Source organism: Phasianus colchicus, chromosome 2 (assembly GCF_987193195.1).
Source record: "Phasianus colchicus chromosome 2, bPhaCol1.hap1.1, whole genome shotgun sequence".
Lineage (NCBI taxonomy): Eukaryota > Metazoa > Chordata > Aves > Galliformes > Phasianidae > Phasianus > Phasianus colchicus.
Genome location: NC_143437.1, coordinates 44161513 through 44183340, shown reverse-complemented (window position 1 = coordinate 44183340; position 21828 = coordinate 44161513). Strand labels below are relative to the sequence as shown.

The 21828-nt window shown below is 34.3% G+C and overlaps 1 protein-coding gene across 4 annotated transcripts in view; it reads left to right on the top strand.

The window, feature by feature from the left end:
- Positions 1 to 21828, top strand: part of PACRG (parkin coregulated) — a 190621-nt gene that overhangs the window by 101055 nt on the left and 67738 nt on the right. For 3 of the 4 annotated variants that reach the window (XM_031612709.2, XM_031612726.2, XM_031612701.2), the window contains one exon: positions 6071 to 6220. In XM_031612709.2, coding sequence (XP_031468569.1) covers positions 6071 to 6220 — 150 coding nt within the window. Of the gene's footprint in view, positions 1 to 6070; positions 6221 to 6851; positions 6925 to 21828 lie in introns of all 4 variants that reach the window. The other variant, XM_031612717.2, reaches the window with a different exon arrangement.

Sequence of the window (21828 nt, the reverse complement as noted above, 5' to 3'; positions counted from 1 at the left end):
AAGCTCACGTTTGCACATTAAATGTAAATTAGATGGAAGTACCGTTTTTATAGACAGCAGACCTGACTGAAAAACACTTCTGATTAAATTGAAAAAGAGCAATCTCTATACTAAGGAACACTGAAGCTTTCCTTTTTTTGTTTTTTTTCTATGATCATTAAGAAATACAGATTTTTGTGGGTCAGAGAAATGTACAGAACAGTATTCCCTCAATGTGACCTACAAAATCCTTTCTAATATCTAATACATTTCTAAATTAAACTTACTTTTGTTTTCTTATATTCAACATCCAGTTGTAAAATGTGGGTTGATGTCTTGGACAACTATGTAATTAATCCACGTTTAATATCAAATGAGGGCAGGTGTTACATTTAGATGAGTAGAGCTGAACCTGTCAATAGTAGTTTTTCTAAGCATATTTATGTGGAAGATCTTTTTTACAACAAAGAGTAATGGAACACTGGAACAGCTTGCCCAGAGAGGCTGAGGAGTCTCCTTCTGCAGAGAAATTCAAGACCCATCTGGATGCCTACCTGTGTGACTGATTACAGGGTACCTACTTTAGCAGTGGGGCTGGACTCAATGTTCTCTTGAGGTCACTTCCAAGCCCTGCAATTCTGTTATTCTGCAATGTCTTCACTGTACTTGAGACATTTGTAATCATTAAATACTTCCTTATTTCACAGAATACCAACATATTTTTATGCAATAAATAGAGTTTTCTGGGCTGTATTCTTTCTCATTCTTTATCATCTCTGTTCCTTTCTGTCATCTATAGAAAATGGATTGAACCTTTTATGACTTAATTGTTTTCTTTCTCTTGACTGACTGTTGCTCTTTAGCAGTTCTAGTTGTTAAGAACATGGGTGGGAAACTAAATGTAGAAAACTTTCGTAGACTTACAGTGCTTTTAAAGATAGAAATGCTCTTCAGCTTTTTTGGAGGATTTGTCTTGATTCTCAAATATTGGATGCTTCTTTCCAGTAGTCTCTGTCAACCAGTACAAGTGATTACAATTAGAAGATTTATGTTAGATTCTGCAGCTCAAAACTGATCATAGGAACATTTGGATTTTGTGCTGAGGGACATGGTTTAGTGAGAACTATTGGTGATAGGTGGATGGTTGGACTGGATCTTGTAGGTCTTTTCCAACCTTGGTGTTTCTGTGATTTTGTAAAACTTCAGATGGTTTCAAATGGAATACAGTATAGATATTGTATTCCTTTTTCCTTCTCTTTACTCTTGTCTTTTCTAGCAGTCCTCATCCCTGTAGCCATTTGTTATTGCTCTCTTCCTAACCATGGGAGTCGAGTGTTTCAAGAGCCATCAGTGAGAGACTTTGTCAAATACCTTTTGAATGTCTCAGAAAACTGTATTACTTGTCTTTTTTTTGTCTGCATTCTTCTTCAAGGATTTACAGTACATTCAGAACGCTTTCTATTAATTTCTGCAGTACAGATGCCAGCATTACTGGTCTTTGGTTCTGTAGATTGTTCCTGAAATCCTTTCTAAAATGATTCACTGCTGATGAAGCTGTGTTCATTGAGAGGATACTCAATGCAGTTTAGTAGTTTGAGACAGCGCAGGGGACAGAATACTATTAGGGATGGAGGGATTTCTGTAAACTGGCTTATCCACTGATATGGCTTATGAAACTCTATTCTTGATGTTTTCTTTATATTATTTAATTAAACAGGGCCTGCAAATGTTAATGGAATTCAAGCTTTGCAGCTGCCAGTCTAATAAAGCACTACAGTTACAAGCAGAACTAAATTTCTGTAAAGCTACTGACTCTTCTCTTCTACTAGATCATTTTTCTTAAAAATATCAGTGATTTAGTGATGGATCATAGAACCATAGAATGGTTTGGGTTGGAAGAGACCTTTAAGGTCATCTACTTCCAACCCCCTTGGCTATAGTCAGGGTCACCTCCCAGGTTGCTCTCAGCCCCATCCAGCCTGGCCTTGAATGCTTCAGGGAGGGGGCATCCATAGCCTAGCTAGCCAAGCTCTTCCAGTGTCTCACTGCCCTCACAGTTGCATGAGACCTATTCCATGTGTCTTGTTTGGCTCCAGTGAAGTAATTTTTCAGAACAGGTACTTTGTTTACCAGCAGAGGGAAAGATGAGAATGCACACTGAACTGATTATAATGTTTAGTTTTGAGATCTAAAGAGAAAATGAAACATTTCTAAATAGTTTCATAGTGTTGTATGTGGAAAGGCTGTTGAATATAATCAAAGGTCAGTCCCAATTAAACAGAAATAAATTATCAACATAACTTTAAATAGAACTACCAAAATACAGATTTTCATATTTAGAGAATAAATGAAATTTTGAGGTCTGATTTGACAAAAAATATCAGCTTATGTAACTTCTGGGTCTTCTCTGAGATGTTAGAAGTGTTACTCAAGGAAAAGACTTCAGTTTTTAAAAGCAAACATTGCTGCATATATGAATTTCTTCTGTCCAAATGTATAACAAGTGAGTGGCATATATATTTAGAAAAATCTCCACTCATAACAACAAAACAAAATTCTGAATTTGCTGATTTCCAATAAAATTTAGTAAAGAATAAATCACTGAAACTATCAATAAATTGGTATTGTCTATCACCATATCGCAAACAAGCTTTAATAAACATCACTGTGGAAAACTTCCCTCACAAGAATGTGCCGTTTCAAATATACCTTATAAATGTGGCTTTGAATGACAGAAATATAGGGCTGACCTAGATTCTGAGGTCTTGCATCAGATATTCAACTTGTTAACATTTTAAAATTGTCTTTTGTTGAATCGAATGTTATGGAGAACTTCAGAGAATATTTGTTAAAAAAAAAAAAAAAAAGTATAAGTACAAATTAAAATATTTGTAAAGTACATACTTCATTGTATACTTGCATTAACCAGTTAATCACACAGAGGGTCTACTGCGAAAGCATGCAGCCTTGTCACAAGTGAAATAGTCATACTGACATACCGTTAAAGGAGAAAACATTGAAACTACTGAGCCAAAGAGACAATGTATTGTTTTCTTCTTGAGCTATAGGTAGCTCTCCTTAGTTAAGGAGTTTTAAAATGATTTGCTATATTCTTCTTCAGGGATATTAGTACTTTTATACCTTTCTGGTAACCTTCAGATATCATTGACATTACTAGAAATGTTGAATTGTACTTATTTTTTAGTCTACATTAAAATTTTATTCATTTCACTCATGTGGAAGAATGGTCTGCAATGATGGTACCACACAGAAAATAATTATCAGATTTTTAAAAATAAGCATATGTTTGGAATTGATGTAGGGGCAGGGACTGTCTCTAATTAAATGTTTATACAGTGCCTAATATAATAAAGCCAGGAGCTGGTTGACTGTTATGCTTGGCATGGTCCAAATATTTAATAATAATAACAGTTCTGCAGTCAATTTGATCTTACTTTTGATATTTACAAGTGTTTTCCTAACACACACGCTGCAGACTTAGGCAATCTGAAGGGCTTCAGGCTTAAATTCTGCAGTCTGTTTGATTCTACAGTATCCTCTATTTTGGCACTCAAAATCTTGACCCAAATTCTGTTTCTTTCTATTTGTTTTGCGTGTTACATGATGGATGGGGGAGAACCTTGTGTTGAGGGAAGTGGAACAAGTATCCAGCAAATGTTCAGGAATGAAGGTGAAAGAAGTGCCACTATTACTATTTAAAGTTCCTGTAGATATGCCTATAGTACAACTCTAAGTTAAAGAAACTTTCACAATAGGTTCTGTGAAAACTTCTTCTGAATTCAGTATGCATATGGTTTGCTGTAAGAGTTGGGACTCCTTAGTCAGGAGACAGAATTTCATACTTTTGACTTTATTAAGGAATTTTTACTGGTATAATGCCAGCTTCCACTTAAATGAGGGTTATCTTCACACGGGACAGAAGTCTGAAAACGTGGAACTGTGAAAACCTTTGGAAGCCAACACCTGCAGATAAAGAGTTTTTTCTTGAGATGGTTGGGTAACCGTTTCCATGTACATGATATTCTCTATGTGCCTAAAAATAAGGGCCCCTAACCTCTGGGCCAGCTTCTACAGTCAGGAAAAGCCGTTGTTGGATTTAGGTGCAGTTTATTGCTTAAGAATTAAGAATTTGTGATTTCTGCCTTTTGTTAAGTTTTACAATAATTATTGTGCTGAAAAGTATACGTGTTACTGATTTCCCAATCAGTTCATTTAGCTAGTATTTCTGGATATGACAGTTATGAATAAACATATATGCTGCAAATGGTATGCTTCCTCTTTCAGTCACTTCTTTAAGAAAACATACAATGCCTGTTCCTCTGTAAGGCAATATTTTCTTGTCTAGTATTTGGACTGAATCTTTAGAATTTTTTCTGCAAGTCTCTCTTCACTAAAGCAGCCTTAGAACATAATTTGGAATAACTGATGTCCTTGCTGGGACTTAGTGGAAGCAAGCTGGATTGATGGACTTTTTGTCCACTTGTGAATATTCCCAGGAAGATCATGAAATTATGCGTAGCCTGATGAGTACACTGGGAACCAGCAAATAAGAAATTATGGAAGCCAGTCTTTATTTCATTTAGTGGCACTTCTTTATCTTAGAACCACAGAATGATACGTTACAGTACCTTTATACCTTGGGCTCCCTAACTTGGCTGCTTAATAGTAGTTTTAGCATGCTCTTCATAAGCAGGCAAAGAGTCATGAAAATAGATTATTTACTAGCTGATTTTCAAGAGTTTTTTCTACAAATTTTTACAACCAGCCTGCTTTGCTCTTGCTTCAGAGCTCTAGCTCTGATTTTTTAACACTCAACAGGCATAAGGAGCAGGAGAGAGTGTGGCACATTGTATTTACTTTAAGAGATGAAAAAAGTGATGCTGCTCTTGTGTGAGGATACTACCTCATTCCCTATGGAACTACATTTTTGTACGCTGACAACACTTACTGCCAGAAGCACTGAATGCCATAGCTTGATTGTGAGCAGGCAGTTCTTGAATAAGTTGCTAGTAAGTTAATGCTCTTACAATTTTGATTGCATTCTTTCCCAATTGTTTATACTTACGTTGCATTGAATCACATATTTTTGTATTTTATGTTTATAAAACATGTATTGTTGAATATGAGCTTATCTTTTATGGTTTAGCTTTTCCTAGTACAGTGATGGAAATGTCTATGTAAGTGAGCAGAAAACTGAGAAATTAAACCAATATGTAATAGTACAGCAAATTTTACTTTTGTAGTCAGCTGCATGATTTCAGAGGTCTTATGACTTAGGGATTTTGCATATATACATATATGTGCATATGTGTATGCATATTTCTCAAGCAGAAGGCATTTTTAATTACCAGAGAGATACTTGCTTTTAGTAAACTGAAAAGTGAAGAGAAACAAAACATATGTAGGAAATGTCTTAGTATCATAAGATCAGAATCACTACACTGAAAGCTAAGAGAAAAAAGACAAGGCAAGACAAAATCTTTCTTTTTTTTTTTTTTTTTTGGTAATGTTTGTCTTCACATAAAAAGCCTACAAGTTTTTTTTTTTTTGTGTTTTCTTCCTGTAAACATTTACTTCATTGTACTGATTCTCAGAATAGTAGGAATTGTTAGTTGAATGAATAAAACGATCATGAAATGAATGGGTACAAAAATACAAACAGGCTGATTGTGGCACTAGAATGTATCTGTTGTCAACCTTTGCAGGTTGTCTTGCAGTTGTACAGTTTCATTGGCCCCAAATGGTACTTATTGAACATTTATTTTTTATTTGTTTGGACCATTCCAGTATTAAACAGGCAGCATGAGGGAATAATGAGCTGCATTCTTTGGGTTACTGAAGAGTCAGCACAAATTGTGGGAACAAATAACAATCAGACAAGGCTGTGTTTTATAACATCAGGACTGCAATCCATCTTTGGGGTCTTTCAAAGCTGGGCTAATAAAGGCTCACTTACAATCCCCAGCAGAGCACAATTTAATTAAATTTGTCCATTAAAGTACTCCTCCCCCTCACTCTACATTTTAAAAATTAATTCTGCTTTGTGACTGTTGTTCTTTATACATCACAGATGCACTGAGCCTTCGTAACCGACAGGTCATCTGCATCACACTGAAAGTCCTCCAGCACCTGGTGGTATCAGCAGACATGGTGGGAGAAGCCTTAGTGCCCTATTATCGGCAAATCCTCCCAGTCCTAAACATCTTTAAGAACATGAATGGTGAGTTATCCTAACAGACACTGTGTTGTCTTCCAACCCCTAAGGTAAAAAGGGACTTGAGACAGGGTTAATTAACAATGTAGTTAAGATTTATTGCTGTATATAAACTCAAATCCATTTGGAGCTCTAAATAATGTAAACCCTCCCCCTTTACTATTCCCTAAGGATGCACTGAAATTAACAATTTCATTTATTACTCCTTGCACGTACAGTTTATTTAACTCAGTACAGAAGCACTGAAGCAGTTCTGTAATCTTCCAATAATTAAATTGTAAAGTTTTGTAAAAGTCTTGAATAAATTAATAAATTACAAAGGTTTTTCACTCCCTTAAATACTTCAGTTCATTCCACTTGTTTTGTTCAGTTCTACACTTTTCACAAGCAACATTCACAACTACCTGCAGACTTAGGAAAGAATGAAAATAAAAGGAGTAATCAAACTACTTAATTTGAGGGTCAAGATAACTCCTTGTATAAAACTTTCAAGTTGTATGATGTCTAGCAAAGTAGTGAAGTTTGAAGTTACTGTTTCTCACTTAGCAGGTTTTATTTGGAGAAATTTTGAACTATTTTGCATCTACAGTTGAGAATGTTTCTTTGTCTCAATCAACCACTCTCTTGCTCCTGTCAGTCTTCAAAAACTGTGATACCGAGAGCCCCATGAATACCATGTAATGTGAATGCATTTACGCTGTAATCACCAGGTAAAAGCATTATGCTGTGTCTTGCTTTCTCCAAATTTCTCTTTAGGGTACTTTTCTGTACATACTATACATACTATCTGTACAATTATTTACCAAAGTATTGACTTTATGCTTATGTTGTTCACATGCAGCCCTATAGGTCAAAAGAATGTAATTCCTCTCAATACTGACAGTTTTTTCCTGAAATTCACGGCATTTTTATAGTTATCTACGAGACTGCTTCCTGTTTGCATTACCACTGAGTGTACTATCTTAAACTCAATCTTGTAATATCTTGGATTGAAAAATCCATGTCCAAAGACTGGCTTGAAGAATCAAATGAAATTTAGAATTTAGTTCTCTCTGAATACATAAATGTCTGTGACTACTAAAGGTAGTGAGAAACTTGCAATAACATGTGGGATTGCATAAATACAGTGTGATTCAGGTGACAATTGTGGTTTTAAAGAAGTTGTGGGAGGAAAGATTATGAATAAACTCAGTAGGCTGAGATTAAGTATATTCAATAAGGCTCATTATGTATTAGAATATTTTCCCTTCACAGATCAAATTTTAATATCTATCACAAAGAGAAGGTCTGTCAATGATCAGTAAATGATTTTTTTTTTCAATTTTTTTCCTGAGCTTTGATTTTGGTGTGTTCAAAGTAAAATGTATTTTCAACACATCTGCATGACATCTGTGCTATATATATTTGTGTGTATATCAGACTACACTAATTCTTCATATTTGGCATTTGTGAACTGAAAAACAAAAATAAGGGAAAACTAATAATTAGAAATTGATACATTTTATTAAATCATTACTTTCACAGGAATAAGATATTTGAAAGTTCAGTATTACCAGCAAGGCAATAGATAATATTTGCGAGACATATCACATGAAAATATCCCACTTACTGAATATTTGCCTACTGGTGACAAAGGAAAATTCTTCTGCTATTTCCATTTCCCTCAGAAAGCTTACATTTCTTTCATCTTTCACAAGCTCTTTAAAGAAATTGTATTTTTCTTTCTATCTCCTTTCTATCTCCTGTATGCTTAATAGAGAACTGAGGTACAAGTCTTTGCTCCCAGTTCTGAGTAAGGTTTAGAGGTGATTCAAGCTATTTTCTCCACTGCTGTTTTATATGGGTGGAAGATGGATTGAAGGAATGGATGCTCCTAAGTACTTCTTTGGACTAACTTAGAGGAAATGTGTTGCATCTTCTAGGAGTTCTATGTGTTGAGATCTAGCAAATCTGTCACTGTGGAAATTTGTCCAGAAATAAGGTAATTGGAAGGGGCCATGTTTTTGTCATTGTCATTTTGCTGGATCAATGTCTCCTCTGGAAGTTCTTTCCCAAATTCAAACACCATTCTCACACAGATAGGCTTAAAGGCAACAGAACATGGGAAAAAAATAGTGTTAATAAGATCTTGTCAGCATCAAATGAAACTATCTGGTGATCAATTCAAGAAAAACCTAGCAAACCAAAAATCATGTATTATGTGACATCAAACTCTAGAGCTACTTACCCCAAATACTTTGGATAAAAAAAAAAAAAATGGTGGAGGCTGAGAAATCATTTGGGTGAAATGCCACATATGCTCATCCTGCACTGGGGGGGTTGGACTCGATGATCTCTGCAGGTCCCTTCCAACCTGTACAATTCTGTGATTCTGTGATTCATATTATCTAGTCATCTCATTTTGACTAGATAATTGATTTTATCTTCTGGACTAGATGGACAACTGCAATTATCTCAAACATCCATCCTTATAGTCTTCTTATACTAATACCTAGCAGATTTGTGGAAAAACATGCAAGTCCTATTGAGTTTAATATTTTCTAAATATAGATGCCTCAGAAATTTTTTACACAGTAAATGTATTTGATTTGAACTCATCCCAAAGTATTAAACAAGCTTATAAGCAAAACAGAAAAAAATTTAGATCATGAAAAGTTATTTATGAAACAAACATAAAATTCAGTCTTGGGTTCAGCCTGACAGATGTTTATCTCTCGCGTTGTTCTTCAGTCACTGAAACTCATAAATTAGTTTGATATTACCCGAGCTTGAAATACAATGTTAGTTTGAGAAACTGTCAGTCCTGTCCCACTTCAAGCAATTTTTTCCAACTTCCCATCTGTTTCCCAACACTGAGGCTACAGTTTCACAGTCAGCAACAGTAGTATTTACTTGCCGTTGCCTTCTGGGGCATTCTGTGATAAATAAAAGTAAGTAGGTTTGATGACTCTCCCTGTAGGCAGCCATTTGGTATAGCTGACTGTGGTTCCCACTGCAGATTTTTACTGAATTAGCTAGGGAGGCTATGAACTATGTGAATCCTCTTTTCTGAGATCTGAAGCCTTTGGTGTACAAGGATGGTATCTCTTTACTCCTATTCAGCCTGCTGACCACCTGTATCTTAAACAGCCTCAAATGTTCCTTTATACGGAGTTATCAATGCACTCTTTTAGAGTATACACTAAATGTTGATTATTCATGGAAGCATAGAATTTTATATATATTGCTTCTCTTTTTCATTGTGCTTTTGACATTTCCACATTTTCTTCTTCCCTCTACTGCTTCCAAATCATCCTGCCACTGTTTTATACACATAGTACTTTTTGTGAATTAACTCATTCTAATTTTGATCTCTTTTGCTATCTTACTATGTATCTTAAACATGCTTGTCTCTAAACATGAATGTCTTCATAATAGTTATGTTGTCTTGATGACTGATAATCTAGGTATTTCATTTCAAATTTTTAGCACCCATACTAGAAGTCTTCATCACAATATTTTTAGTCAACACTCCAAAAAATGCTTATTAATTTCTTCTCTGTAATGTCTTTTAGTGAAGTGTGGAGCATCTCTCCTACAAGGAAAGGCTGGTTAACTTGGATCTGTTCAGCCTTGTGAAAAGGAGACTGAGATCAATGTTTATAAATATATTAAGTGTGGGAGTCAAAGAGACATGGCCAACCTCTTTTCAGTGGTCTGTGGTGCCAAGACAAGGGGAACAGGCCATAAACAGGAGCTTAGGAAGTTCAGCACCAATATGTGAAAGATCTTCTTCACATGGTGATGGAATATTGGATAAGGCTGCCGAGGGAGCTTGTGGATTCTCCTTCTATGGAGATATTCAAGACCTGTCTGGACACCTACTTGTGCAGCCTGCTGTAGGGAGCCTGCTTTGCAGGGGGGTTGGACTCAATGATCTCTAGAGGTCCCTTCCAGCCACTACAAGTCTGTGTTTCTCTTGTAATTTCATATATCAAAAAATTATTTGCTTTTATTTTCCGAATTCTCTGGAATTTTATGTCTAACTGTGAAAACACAGTATGAATGGAATTGCTGTTAATCCAGAAAAACGAAGCATGGCAAATACATATTATTATTAGAGTCTGTGGGCCATGGATAGGAGATTGTCAGGTATGTGTTCAGAATAATAGAAGTGGAGGAGTGGATTGGTTCAGTATGGGCATATTCTGCCTTTAATTATTCATTTCTATTTCTTGTGTATAGATAAATAGCTAAAACATGCTCATGCATTTGAATAATAAAATAAAGATATCAATAAGTCACTGCAACCTAAATAACAAATGCCATGGAAAGATCCAAGTCTCGGAAGTCAGATACCTGACATTTCTGAAAGCCAGAATGAGAAATCTCAACGAGCTTTTGAAGAGTCTGTGTAATGAGCAAGAGGGTTTTTGGTGTGCAAAACATGCTTGGTATGTCTGAATTTGTGCCCTCTATAGATTTTAAGCCCTAGACTCACATGAGACATTTCTCTTCGTTTGGGTTCCCAAAAAACTATTGCAGAGCAATATGACCTAAAAGAAAAGTTTTCCTGGTGGTGATGCAGATGCTAGTGTTTTGAGTATTTGTGGAGAAAGTGAGAGCATCATCACCAAGTGTACACCGTATTCTGAAAAAGGATTGAAGCCTTCTGTAAAAACTCTTAGCCAAAGTCATAAAATCAGCAGGAGAGCAAGTAGAAGGGGTCATGTCTTGATCCCAGTGATTAGGGAATACTTGTGAAACACAGGAGCTGTTTGCCTAATCTCTGTAGACTAAGAGAGGGTACCTAGCACCCTCTGAGCAAGCTCTCTGGCATATGGACTGTTATGCAAAAATGCTACTATGTAATATGAGAAACAAAAAAGTCATTATAATGCTTACCAGGTCTACTCTGTACCATGTAATGCCACTTCAGTTTTCATTTAAATTTATTAGTTATAAGTACTCTAATGCAACTAATTTTAATCTTGTTAAGAGGAAGAAAAATATCTGTAGAATCAAATGGAAATGCTCTTTTTTTTTCACAAAAATAGCTTTTGCTTTTGGGTTTCTTATTTTCTAAGCCAGCTTTTAGAACTCTGTGTGGTGTCTGAGGTAAACAATTTAAGAACACATTGAGTAAGTTTGCTCTTTTCTGATAGCAGGCAGAAAATAAAAGGAACAAAAAGGAGTCTTCAATGCCTGAAGTTTTCTCTTAGGTTGTATGTTTAGCATAATACTGCCTGAAACACAAGCTTATTTATTATCACGACTTAACAGGTACAATCAGCAAACTTCTTGTTTAATTTGTCTGACTGGTGAATGAAAATTTCATTGGTTTGGTTTAGCAACTGCTTTTTGTTCTGTCAGATCCACGCAATCTTAACAGCTACATCACGTCAATTCACAACCACAAGTATTTTTTCATGTAATCAATTTAAATTATTCACTAGTAATCAAGAGCAACTTTTAAGAGAATTGCAGATAAAACAATGGATGAAAACAAAATATTGTTATTATTTAGATACCTCAGGCAGAGAAGTATGGGGTGGCACTGCTCTAAAGGAATCTGTAGCATGGTGATTTCATCTATGGCTTATTTCAGTCACCATAAGGCAAAGAGCGGTAGCAGATCGGACTGAAGCCCAAGTTTCTCTTGGCTGCATTAAAAGTGCTCTGATGCTAACAGTAAGTTAAAGCTAGAATGAACTTTTGACAACCTCTACGTATCTAGTCAGTCATCTCAAATAAAATTTTAGAGATATGACTGAGAATACCCAGTGTAGCTGAATTGCAGCATTCAGTGAAGTGTGAAGCTACAAAACAGAGCTAGAATGCCTGCTTTACAGCGCCCAAACTTCACTTAGGAAAAAACATTCCCATGGCTGAGAGATACTTCACATATTTTGGAGAACTGTTTTTTATAAAGTACAGTAGTGCTTCGCAGACTCTAAAGAAAGAAGTGTTTAATTGCAGAAGGAAGAGACTACAGTGCTCCCTATGTTGGAGTTGAAGTGTTCTCAAAAGTGCTTGTGAGTTCCTGAGGCACTGATGGTCCTCAGGGTGGTTCATGGTTATTAGTGAGTAACTTGCATCATCTTTTAATTGATTGAATATGCTTTAAAGAAACATTTCATCTGTCTGCTTCCTCCTCTATGAGATCCCAAAGTGAAATAAGCATTGTCAATCTTATTTTAAAATTCTTTACAGTTTACCAACTCTGTGTTTAGAAATCATTCCACATTCTCTTCATTTGTCTTCTAAACTTTGAGGTTTCAGGTTATTCTTAGGCAGCTGTCATGATTTCAGAAATATAAGAGCAAAGATTCTGAAATGGCTTTAAAGATGCACACTTCAAAGGAATAGGCCCATCGTGGCAACACAGAGTGAACAAATTATTTTGTTATGTTTGTAGATTTTTACAATATACTCTCAGCAAAAGAGGATTCAGAATGTTCTGATTCATCAACATTTACTGAAAAATACTGTGATTTTCCCAAAAATGGAGTCTGCTGTGCCAGCAGATCACTTTGTTAAACCTAAAGATGATTGCACTCCAAAAATTAATACTATTATGGAGAGAAGCAAAATGTGTTTGTCATTACTACTTGAAATTTATAATATTATTTTGACAGGCTTCCTATGAATTAAAGTGCTAAGAATATTTATTTAACTAATGCCCTTCAATGTTTTTAAGAACTCAGAACAATTTTTTCCTAAGATATCAGTTGATGGTCTTTAATTTTTTTTTTCCCAAAATGTATTTTTTTTTTGCCAAAAAGCTAGTCTTGTAAGTGAAAATAATGTGAAAATACAGTTTTTTGAATAGTAATTAAATATGGAGTAGAAGAGGAATAATCTTTAACAGTTAACAACATCTGCTCATGTATGTCATTATACACTAGTCAGTCCCTACTTGTTTCAGTCACCAGCACTGCATAGTGAGTTACAGAAAATCTAATGGAATTCTGAAGTACTGAAATTAGAAGTTACTGAGACCCACCTATATCAGAGCATTTTTTTCTTTAATATCTTCTAATACGAAGCATGGTTTTTTTAAGCTGATGATACTGTACACTATTCATGTATAATCAAAACCCTATCAGGTACTTTATAATACACTTAGAAAATTATGCTTAGATCATAATTGCTGGGTAATTTCTAATTACTATCTAATTTCCTAGCTGAAAAATACAGCATCAGTCTGTGTAAAGTAAAACTGACTCAGCAGTAATTAGGCTGGTGTTATTAACACTTAGCGCTTGCTTTTAATGTTTTAATAGCCTAATTATTCCATCGTCTTGAATTATTGATAAAAGAAAAATGGAAATCTCACCATGTTCATGGATTCATATTTCTTCCAATTTTTTTTTTCCTTTTCCTAATTTTAATTTTTTTTTTTATGTTGTCTAAAGGAAAAGAAAGTTATCTAGTGAGTGAAACACAGATATGAGAGTTAGGATTTCTGAATTCACAGCAAATTAGTGGGTAAATCCAATAGTGAAAATGCTAAATTTGTTCTGTGCCTCAATGTATACATCTGTAAAATGGATATAGCCTCCAAGATCTTGTATTACTCAATCCACATTTTCTTTTCAGAACTTTTTAAAGTTCCAGGACAGAGAAACAGTATTTTCATCAAGTTAAGAATTAGCGTGCTTTGCTTTAATACTTTTGTGGAATTTATGCTCCTGTGGAAAATAATAACCTTTGGAAATCAGACGTTAGAGAAAGACTGGGGCATCCAGAATCAGATTAGTACAGAATTATAATGGCATTTGTAAGTCTGCCTTTTCTGCATGTTTATACCTTTCTTAATCAGTCCAGGTTGGATGGGGCTTTGAGCAATCCCAACTAGTGATCTAATAGAAGGTATTCTCACTTGTGGCAGGGACATTGGAACTACATCATCTTTAAAATCTCTTCCAACTCAATTCATTCTATGATTCTGATGTGAGCAGATAAATACCTGATCTCAAAATGAGACAAGGAGATACTTCAGTTACCAGAGAAACCCATCTTTGGCATTCTCTGAGCAATGTTGCATGCCTGCAACATTAAACTCTATATAGAACAGAGTAGGCACTGTCATTTTCATTTATTTTGCATTACTTTAATTTCTGTGGGGTTTTTTTGTTGTTTGTTTTCAACAATAAAAATGATGTACAATCTGGAACTAGAACCCACAGTTCTCTCCTCCTGTTTGGCTACATAAAGGCTAGGCTTATACTTGCTTATCTATAGTTTCTTCTTTATGGAGGAGTCTTGAATTCCTTGTTGAATATAACTAAGCTATGGCATGAAGGATGATGCAGACTGGCATCAATTTATGCACAAAACTGTTTTTCACAGAATCACCTAGTTCTGCACATGCACATGTAATGGGATTGCAGCTCTCCAGGTTCACAGTTCCCCAGCTGCTCCAGGTAGATAAGAACTGCACCATCCATATTGCAGTTCTGATTATAGCCTCTAAAGTTCAGAGGAGCAGAATTTCAGATTTGTGTCTGCACTACTTATTTTCAATTGATTTGCTATAAGCAGCTCCCTCATGGACTTCCTTGACAGCCTTCTGAGGTTCCTGATTTAGTTTGTGTGGACTAGAGACACCTGTATTTGTTCTCTGGATGTTAAGGCTTTCTTTGGATTTGCCTCTTGCAAGTAAGCTGGAATGTTAAAAATCTGACTACTATGTTTCCATTTAGGAGTTATTCCCTTCTTCTTGGTAATTTATTTCCACAGTTTTCAACTAGTTGGAATGCATACAGTGAGACTGAGAAATGCTTTTGTCAATTGAACTGTCACTACTCACTTCACTTAAAACTACTTTCAAATACATATTAAATGTATTTGAGAAAATATTTATTTTCTGTATAATTCTTCTCCTTTCCATTATGTTTGCAAACAAATTTGCTTGTTTGAAGGGACACGTGGTTTCAACTTTAAGTAGCATTTTTTATATTAAAATATACATCTGAAATGTATGTTCAGTTATTAATTCGAAGTAGATTGTGTTTATTTTTTGTGGATATTTTCAATTTGCATGCTCAGTTAGGATTTCTATTCTGAGAAGAGTATTTCTGTGAAAGTAGTTTGAAGTTACCAAAAACACAGAAATTGGATCTGTACCTGGCTTTCTGTTTTTATATCAAACCAAACAGCAGGTAATGGGGAGAGAGGAACTTTGGAGGGAGAGTTTTCCTTGTGGCATCTTTCTCTTTCCCTCAAGGAAAATAGATTAAAGCCCTATGTAATGGAATGATACAAGGAGGTATATAAATATTGTGCTATGATTAAACCACCGCAGCACTCAGGTGATTAAAGTGCTTCAGGTCCTTCAGTTATTATTCTATTATATCATTTCATCTCATTTCAGGACATTGCTTTTTTCTTAGATACTGAAGAACACTCTAGGCAACAAAGCTGAGGCCCATAACAGTGAACTATTGATTCTTTTTTCTATGTTACACATCCATCATTCTCCTTTTTAGGTATACCAATAAAAACATGTATTCTTGTTATAATATCCTATGGCCATCCAACATGCTGATGCGATTAACATATGACAATCTCAGTTTCTTTTTCAGGACTGTAGTAGCTGAACAGTACATTTTTACTTTTCTGATTTGCAAATTAGGTGGACTAGATTCGATGTTTATGATCAGAGTATTTATATACTGGTATCTGTATCTCATCCAGAAGTTCCTGCTTCAGATAGAAGTTACATTTTAGAAAAAAAAAAACAAGCAAACAGTTTTTATGATAGGACTTTCCATTTATACACCAAATTCGTTTCCCTATTATTTTTATTTTCAAAGCTAAATTAAGCATTTAGAAAAAGAAATGCCAAGGTTAATATTCAATCTCAACTCTTCTTGCTTGGTTATGTATTACAATACAGTTCCTAACCAAGTGTACTTACTGTTTGTAACTAGCACAAATATTTTGTACAATTCTACACAATTTGGAATGAATGTTAGTGCCCCAATTTCTTTTTACATTTTCATCATTGTGCTGATTTCACTGACACAGCTCCTGCATTCAGTTACTCTCTGCAGTATATGTCTAAATGTAATTTTAGTGTTCAACAACTTTTCTTTAGTAGAAATTGTTGGCCAACTGCTTATGAAATTGTTAGGTCAAAACATATTTAGGAAATATATTTAAGAAACATATTTAGGAAAGATATAAATGGGGATAATTTGGAATAAATTTAAAATCAATTCTTCCCACAAAAGATGGATGTATTCTAGCCAAATGAAGTAGGAGGATTCAAAGGCAAAATGGCCACATTGAGGACATGATGTTAAAATTTTCTCCTTGTCTGGAAAGGTACAAAAGTTTCTTTAATTTTTGGACAGTCCTTATTATGTTATCTGTCCACTGAGTGCAGAGAGAACCTGAAGAAATTAGCCTACTAGGAGCAAAGTTGGCTTTGGTGAATAAACAGCCAGTGTGCTAGATTTCAGAGAGAGGCAGACTGTCCTGATTCCTGTATAGCCACTCAGCTGTCAGTTGTAAATGAAGGCCAAACAGTTCAGTGGTCATAACAGGGAAGTCCTCATAAATATCAGATTTAAATAAAAATCAGATTTAAATAAATATCAGGCACACGAGGCATACTTGTTGGCCCCAGAATCTGTTTTTGAAAGATCTCAAATTGGTTGTGTTCTTTTCCTATAAAATGAACTCCCCAGAATCTTATTTAACCACTTGCTTTTAATTTAAACACTTTGATGAAGTTAGATATGAATGTAGATTTTGTTGTTTCAAAATAGTTTTTCTAATGTTCCTTGAGTTTTGGGAAACAAATATTTGTGGTGGGGAGACTATTGATCACTCCGTCCCAGGCCACAACAAGAAAGGGAGATGTATCCAGCTGAACTTAAATGATATAAAGTGAATGGTACATACATTCCTATGAGCAGAAAAAGCAGAACCTACTGTCTGCAACATTGTACGTGGAGGGATAGAATCAGAAATCAGATTTATTTTCTTTTATATTGAAGGCAGATCTATAATGAAGATCTTTATCACATCATTCTTGTGATTTTAGCAATTCAAACTTCTGTTGAAGAATTGCAAAGATTACTTCCTATCTTCTTGAAAATTAGTATATTGATATGTTGACTTTCCACAGAATCTACATATTCAATCAGATATAACTGAATTAGGGTGGTAGGAGAGTAAGGAGCAAAAAATAAATCTAAAACTGTACAATCCTCCTCTTCAGAACTGCTTAACTCCTGCATAGAAAGTATAATTCCTTGTCTGTCTGAAAGTAGTAGATAATGAAGAATCAATATTTCCTGTATGGGATCCCAGAGAAACCCATGAAACTCAAGACAGGAACAGAGATTAGTTTGTGGAGGAACAACTACCTGGAGAATAATCTTTTGATATGTGAAAAAGAAGAAAAAAAAGTAATCTCTTTTTAAGTATGTTTAAAAATATTACATAATGTGCACAGAGTTTATAATTTAGGCATATTGCAGATTTAAGTATGTCTCATAATAGTATGTGTTTGATAAGAAGAGTATTTCAATCTTTCTCCCAAAGACTTTTTTATGTTAGGAAAATAGTTATATGAAATAAACAAACAAAACAAAACAAAAAAAAAACAAAACAAAACCCCACACCCAAGAATTCTTTATATATTTACATGATAATATTATTCTTAATTCTAAGTCAGATATAACATACTCATTGTCTTTTTATTTCATATTCTGCGCTCTGAAGCTTAAGCTGCTTCAGAATTTATGTTATTTTTGAGAGCTCTGACATATAATTCCAATCTATGGCCCATTACATTACTGAATGTGAATAATACTGTCTAAGGGCTCCAATCTACAGTCACTGTTCAGACAGCAAGCTTGGGAGAGCTTACTCAGAATTGAGTACTGGGAAATTTCAGGAGTGTTATACTCTCAAAGTAAAATTTTGGCATCTCTGAATCCAAGGGCATATTTTCTATTTTTTGAAATCATATTCCTTTCATGTTAAACAGAGTGTTTCTTAGCTGTCTCTACTTAGTGCTTTGTATTACTTAGCAGAGGGAGCAAAGATTTCTTTTAACTGTAATTCACAAAACTATCAAAAGTAATAGCTTAGAAATGCAGTCCCAAATTCCGTAAAATATGTTTTGATAAAGGTAGCTTTGAGGAGTAATATGGTACGTATGTGCAATATTTCCTTTCTAATGTAGTGGGATGAGACATAATGCACTTTTCTTGGTCAGATTTTAACAAAAATCATGACCATTTGTGCATTAATTTTATTTTTTATTTCATAAGCCCATGAATACATCTCGATGGATTTTGAATTGTAAGCAGCACATTCTAATTTCTGTGGATTTTTTAATCTTAGGCCTGAAAATATACTGTTTTACCATTTACAAAATTGTTATCAGTGTTCACTTAACAAATTAGTTTAAGATATTTATTGTTTGTGACTAAAGCTTATTTATTTTACACCTACCCTCAATAGCTGTATAGATTCTTAAATAGCTGAATAGATTCTTAAATGGTCCCAAATATTATTACCAGTTTATGTATTTTTTCATTATTAAATACATATTTTAGCTTCATCTGTTTACATAAGCATATCATATATTCTGCACACACTGAGTTTCATAAATGATCAGTAATTTATTAATTTTAAACAAATTACTTCTGTAAGTCTCATTAAGACTATTGTCAAGTGGCACTCTTAATACAAAATTAGATTAAGATTAGATTAATACAACTTAGATTTGTTTTAGTGAAAATAATTTAAGAACTAAAAATGTAAAAATCTACTTTTCTGACATCATTCTGGCTGTTGTTAAATGTTCCTGTTAGTTTATGTGCAAAGCTGACAGGATAGAAATACCCTAATCTGCATATTGGCTGTGTATATCCGTTATACCACAGCACACCTGGCTTTGATAGAAGGCAGGATAGAATGTGGAAGTAGACAAAAATTGACACAGAAGATTACTCTGTTATTTCTGCCATCTTTATACTAGTAGAGATTCCTGGCACTCATAACCATGCAGTAACCAGGTAGTTTTGCTATTAATTTTCAAATCCCACAGTGCTACAGAAGATATCTTAAATGATAAATTAAGATTCTGTCAGTCTCAGTGTTTAAACAAGCAGTGGTCTTAAATGTCATCCTGTTCTATTGCAATTAAAAATGTTTATTAGATGGCTGGAATATGTGGATGATTCTTCACTGATTTGTTCTATTTATGTGTTTGCATTTATTAGAAATATGATAAAAAGTCTGGCTAAGATGTACAGGTTTTGCTTCTCCACTTGAGAAATAAAATAGTAGAAATGATCTTTCAGATTTTTTCTGTAGAAAAGACAACAGCATTTCAGCCAAGAGCCTGGATATTGTCATGAGAAGCAATTGAAATCAAGTCTTTTTTTATTAGCTTTTTTTATTCATTAGAAAAATGATGGTCAGTTTGCTCTGTGTTTTTTTTTTTTTTATATATATTTTGTTCTTTTTGTTTTGATTAAACATAATTTTTTCTTATTACTGTAGAGTGAAATTTATTCTGGTCATGTGAATTCTTCTCTCTCATTAGAGATACATGGTGTATTATTCAAGAGCAGAATTCTGTACAAGCTTATTCTTCTATGATTAATATTTAGCATGTTTTGTACAATGCAATTGTTCACCAACATTGTGAGAAAAAGGTCCCTTTTGTTGCATTATTTTGTGTCGTTGGAATGGCATGCGGTATGCTGTTTATGTAAAGGAGCCATTTAGAGGCTGTGGGTCTGTTTCTCATACCCTCATTCACATTGAGGCAGTACTTTTTACAGTTATTGATCCCAAGGAAACAAATTGCTTGGGGGAGCTAGGGAATTTCATAAAGTAAAGGCCCATTCAAATTGTTAGCAAGAGCAGAATTTGATGCTAACAGAAGCAGGAACTTTTAAATGCGGAAGCCCTCATTTCTGTATGCAGTAACAGTCACCATACCATAGATTGATTTATCTGAACACTACTTATACTATTATACTTATACTATTGCTTCCTTTTAAATAAAATTATCTTCACATTCAGACATGGTCATAAGTAAACAACCTTCTTTTCATTCTTATTAATTATGTTTTTATGTAACATATATCTCTGAACAGTACACAGACAAACTGTACCTTTTCTACTGTACTTTACTGGTCAGAAAACCCATTTAACCGCAGCGATATCATAACTATAACTTTAAAATATAACTGTGTGTTTTCCATAGTAAGACTCTGTGCTTTGAATGTGAAGAAAATTAGAGCTATTCTAGAAGTACTCTTTCAAAAGTAGGAGTCTCATTTCATGTCTCTCTTTTCAGATTTTTTTTAAACAGTTCTAAGAAGTTACTGTGTTTTCAAGAAAAGAACAAACATTGGTAGCAATAAAGAATGGCATTTCATTTTTTCTTTGGTTAGATCTAATGCTGATAAGCACAACTAGAAACATATTTTTTTGTGTGACAGAAGTGTATGTGTGACCTGGAAGTATATAAATTTAGTCTAACTTCAAGGTTTTCTGCACTTTCACATTGTTTTTGTCTGTACTTATGCTCTTTAACTCCTGAGGACATACAGCTATGTCCTGAAGTTGTAATTAAGTAAAATGTAGGCTTTTTCTCCATCCTTATGAGAGTAAAGCTATTGTAAAACTTGTTTATTTGAAGTCTATGCCGTACGTTTTTTGAATAGCGTATGTTGATGCCACCTGTGGTGTAGCAAAGTTGGTAGTACAGTGTTGTTTCTGGACTATGGACAATTTTCGTCACCTTACAGGCTTTTATGTATTGTTTTGGGGGTTGATGGGGGTGAAAATACTGGGACAAAAGTGGACATGTGATTCCTTATGTTCATATAGCCATTTCCTTCATTAAGCTGATATAAAAAATAAGAATAAATCTCATATAATATGGTTGTTATATGAGAATTACAATTATCATTGTTATTATTGTTATCATCATAGACAGTATATGTTACATATTAGAAAGAAAGAATTATACTTTCCAAGTCCAAGATCCTGCATAGCCCACCTAGATTTAAGTCTAGCTGATGGTTTTACAATATATATATTTCTGTATTAGTATATTTCTTATGTTTGTATTGTTTTCTTACTGTGATAAACTGTATGTTTAGAAACTCATCTCTACAAGTAGATGTGAATTTTAGCAGATAGTTCTAGGATTGTCTTGAATAACGAATGTTAAATATAGTAAGAAATTGTCACAAAATCCATCTGATTGTTCCTACAGTGGTTTTCAGGCATCCAAAGCCATTATTAACTGACTTTTATAGCTTCATTAAAGAGGTACAGTACAACTTTCATGTGTGTGTTCATACAGATGGATAAATCCCAAGAAATGGTGCTTCAAGACAGAGATCACAAGCTATTTTAAAAGAGCATGATATAATTTATATACTTCCTACTGATCATGGTCCATTACCAGTATCAGGTTCCATTGGGAGAGAAGGCTAGTCAAGAACTATGCTTGGCTGCTTTAGGGCAGAGCTTGTGTTGTTTAGTTTACTACACTAATTATATTCTCTTGATGAGATCATTAGAGGACAATAAAGGAAAATGAAAACAGTTTGCAATATGTGTGGTCAAATTAGCCACAC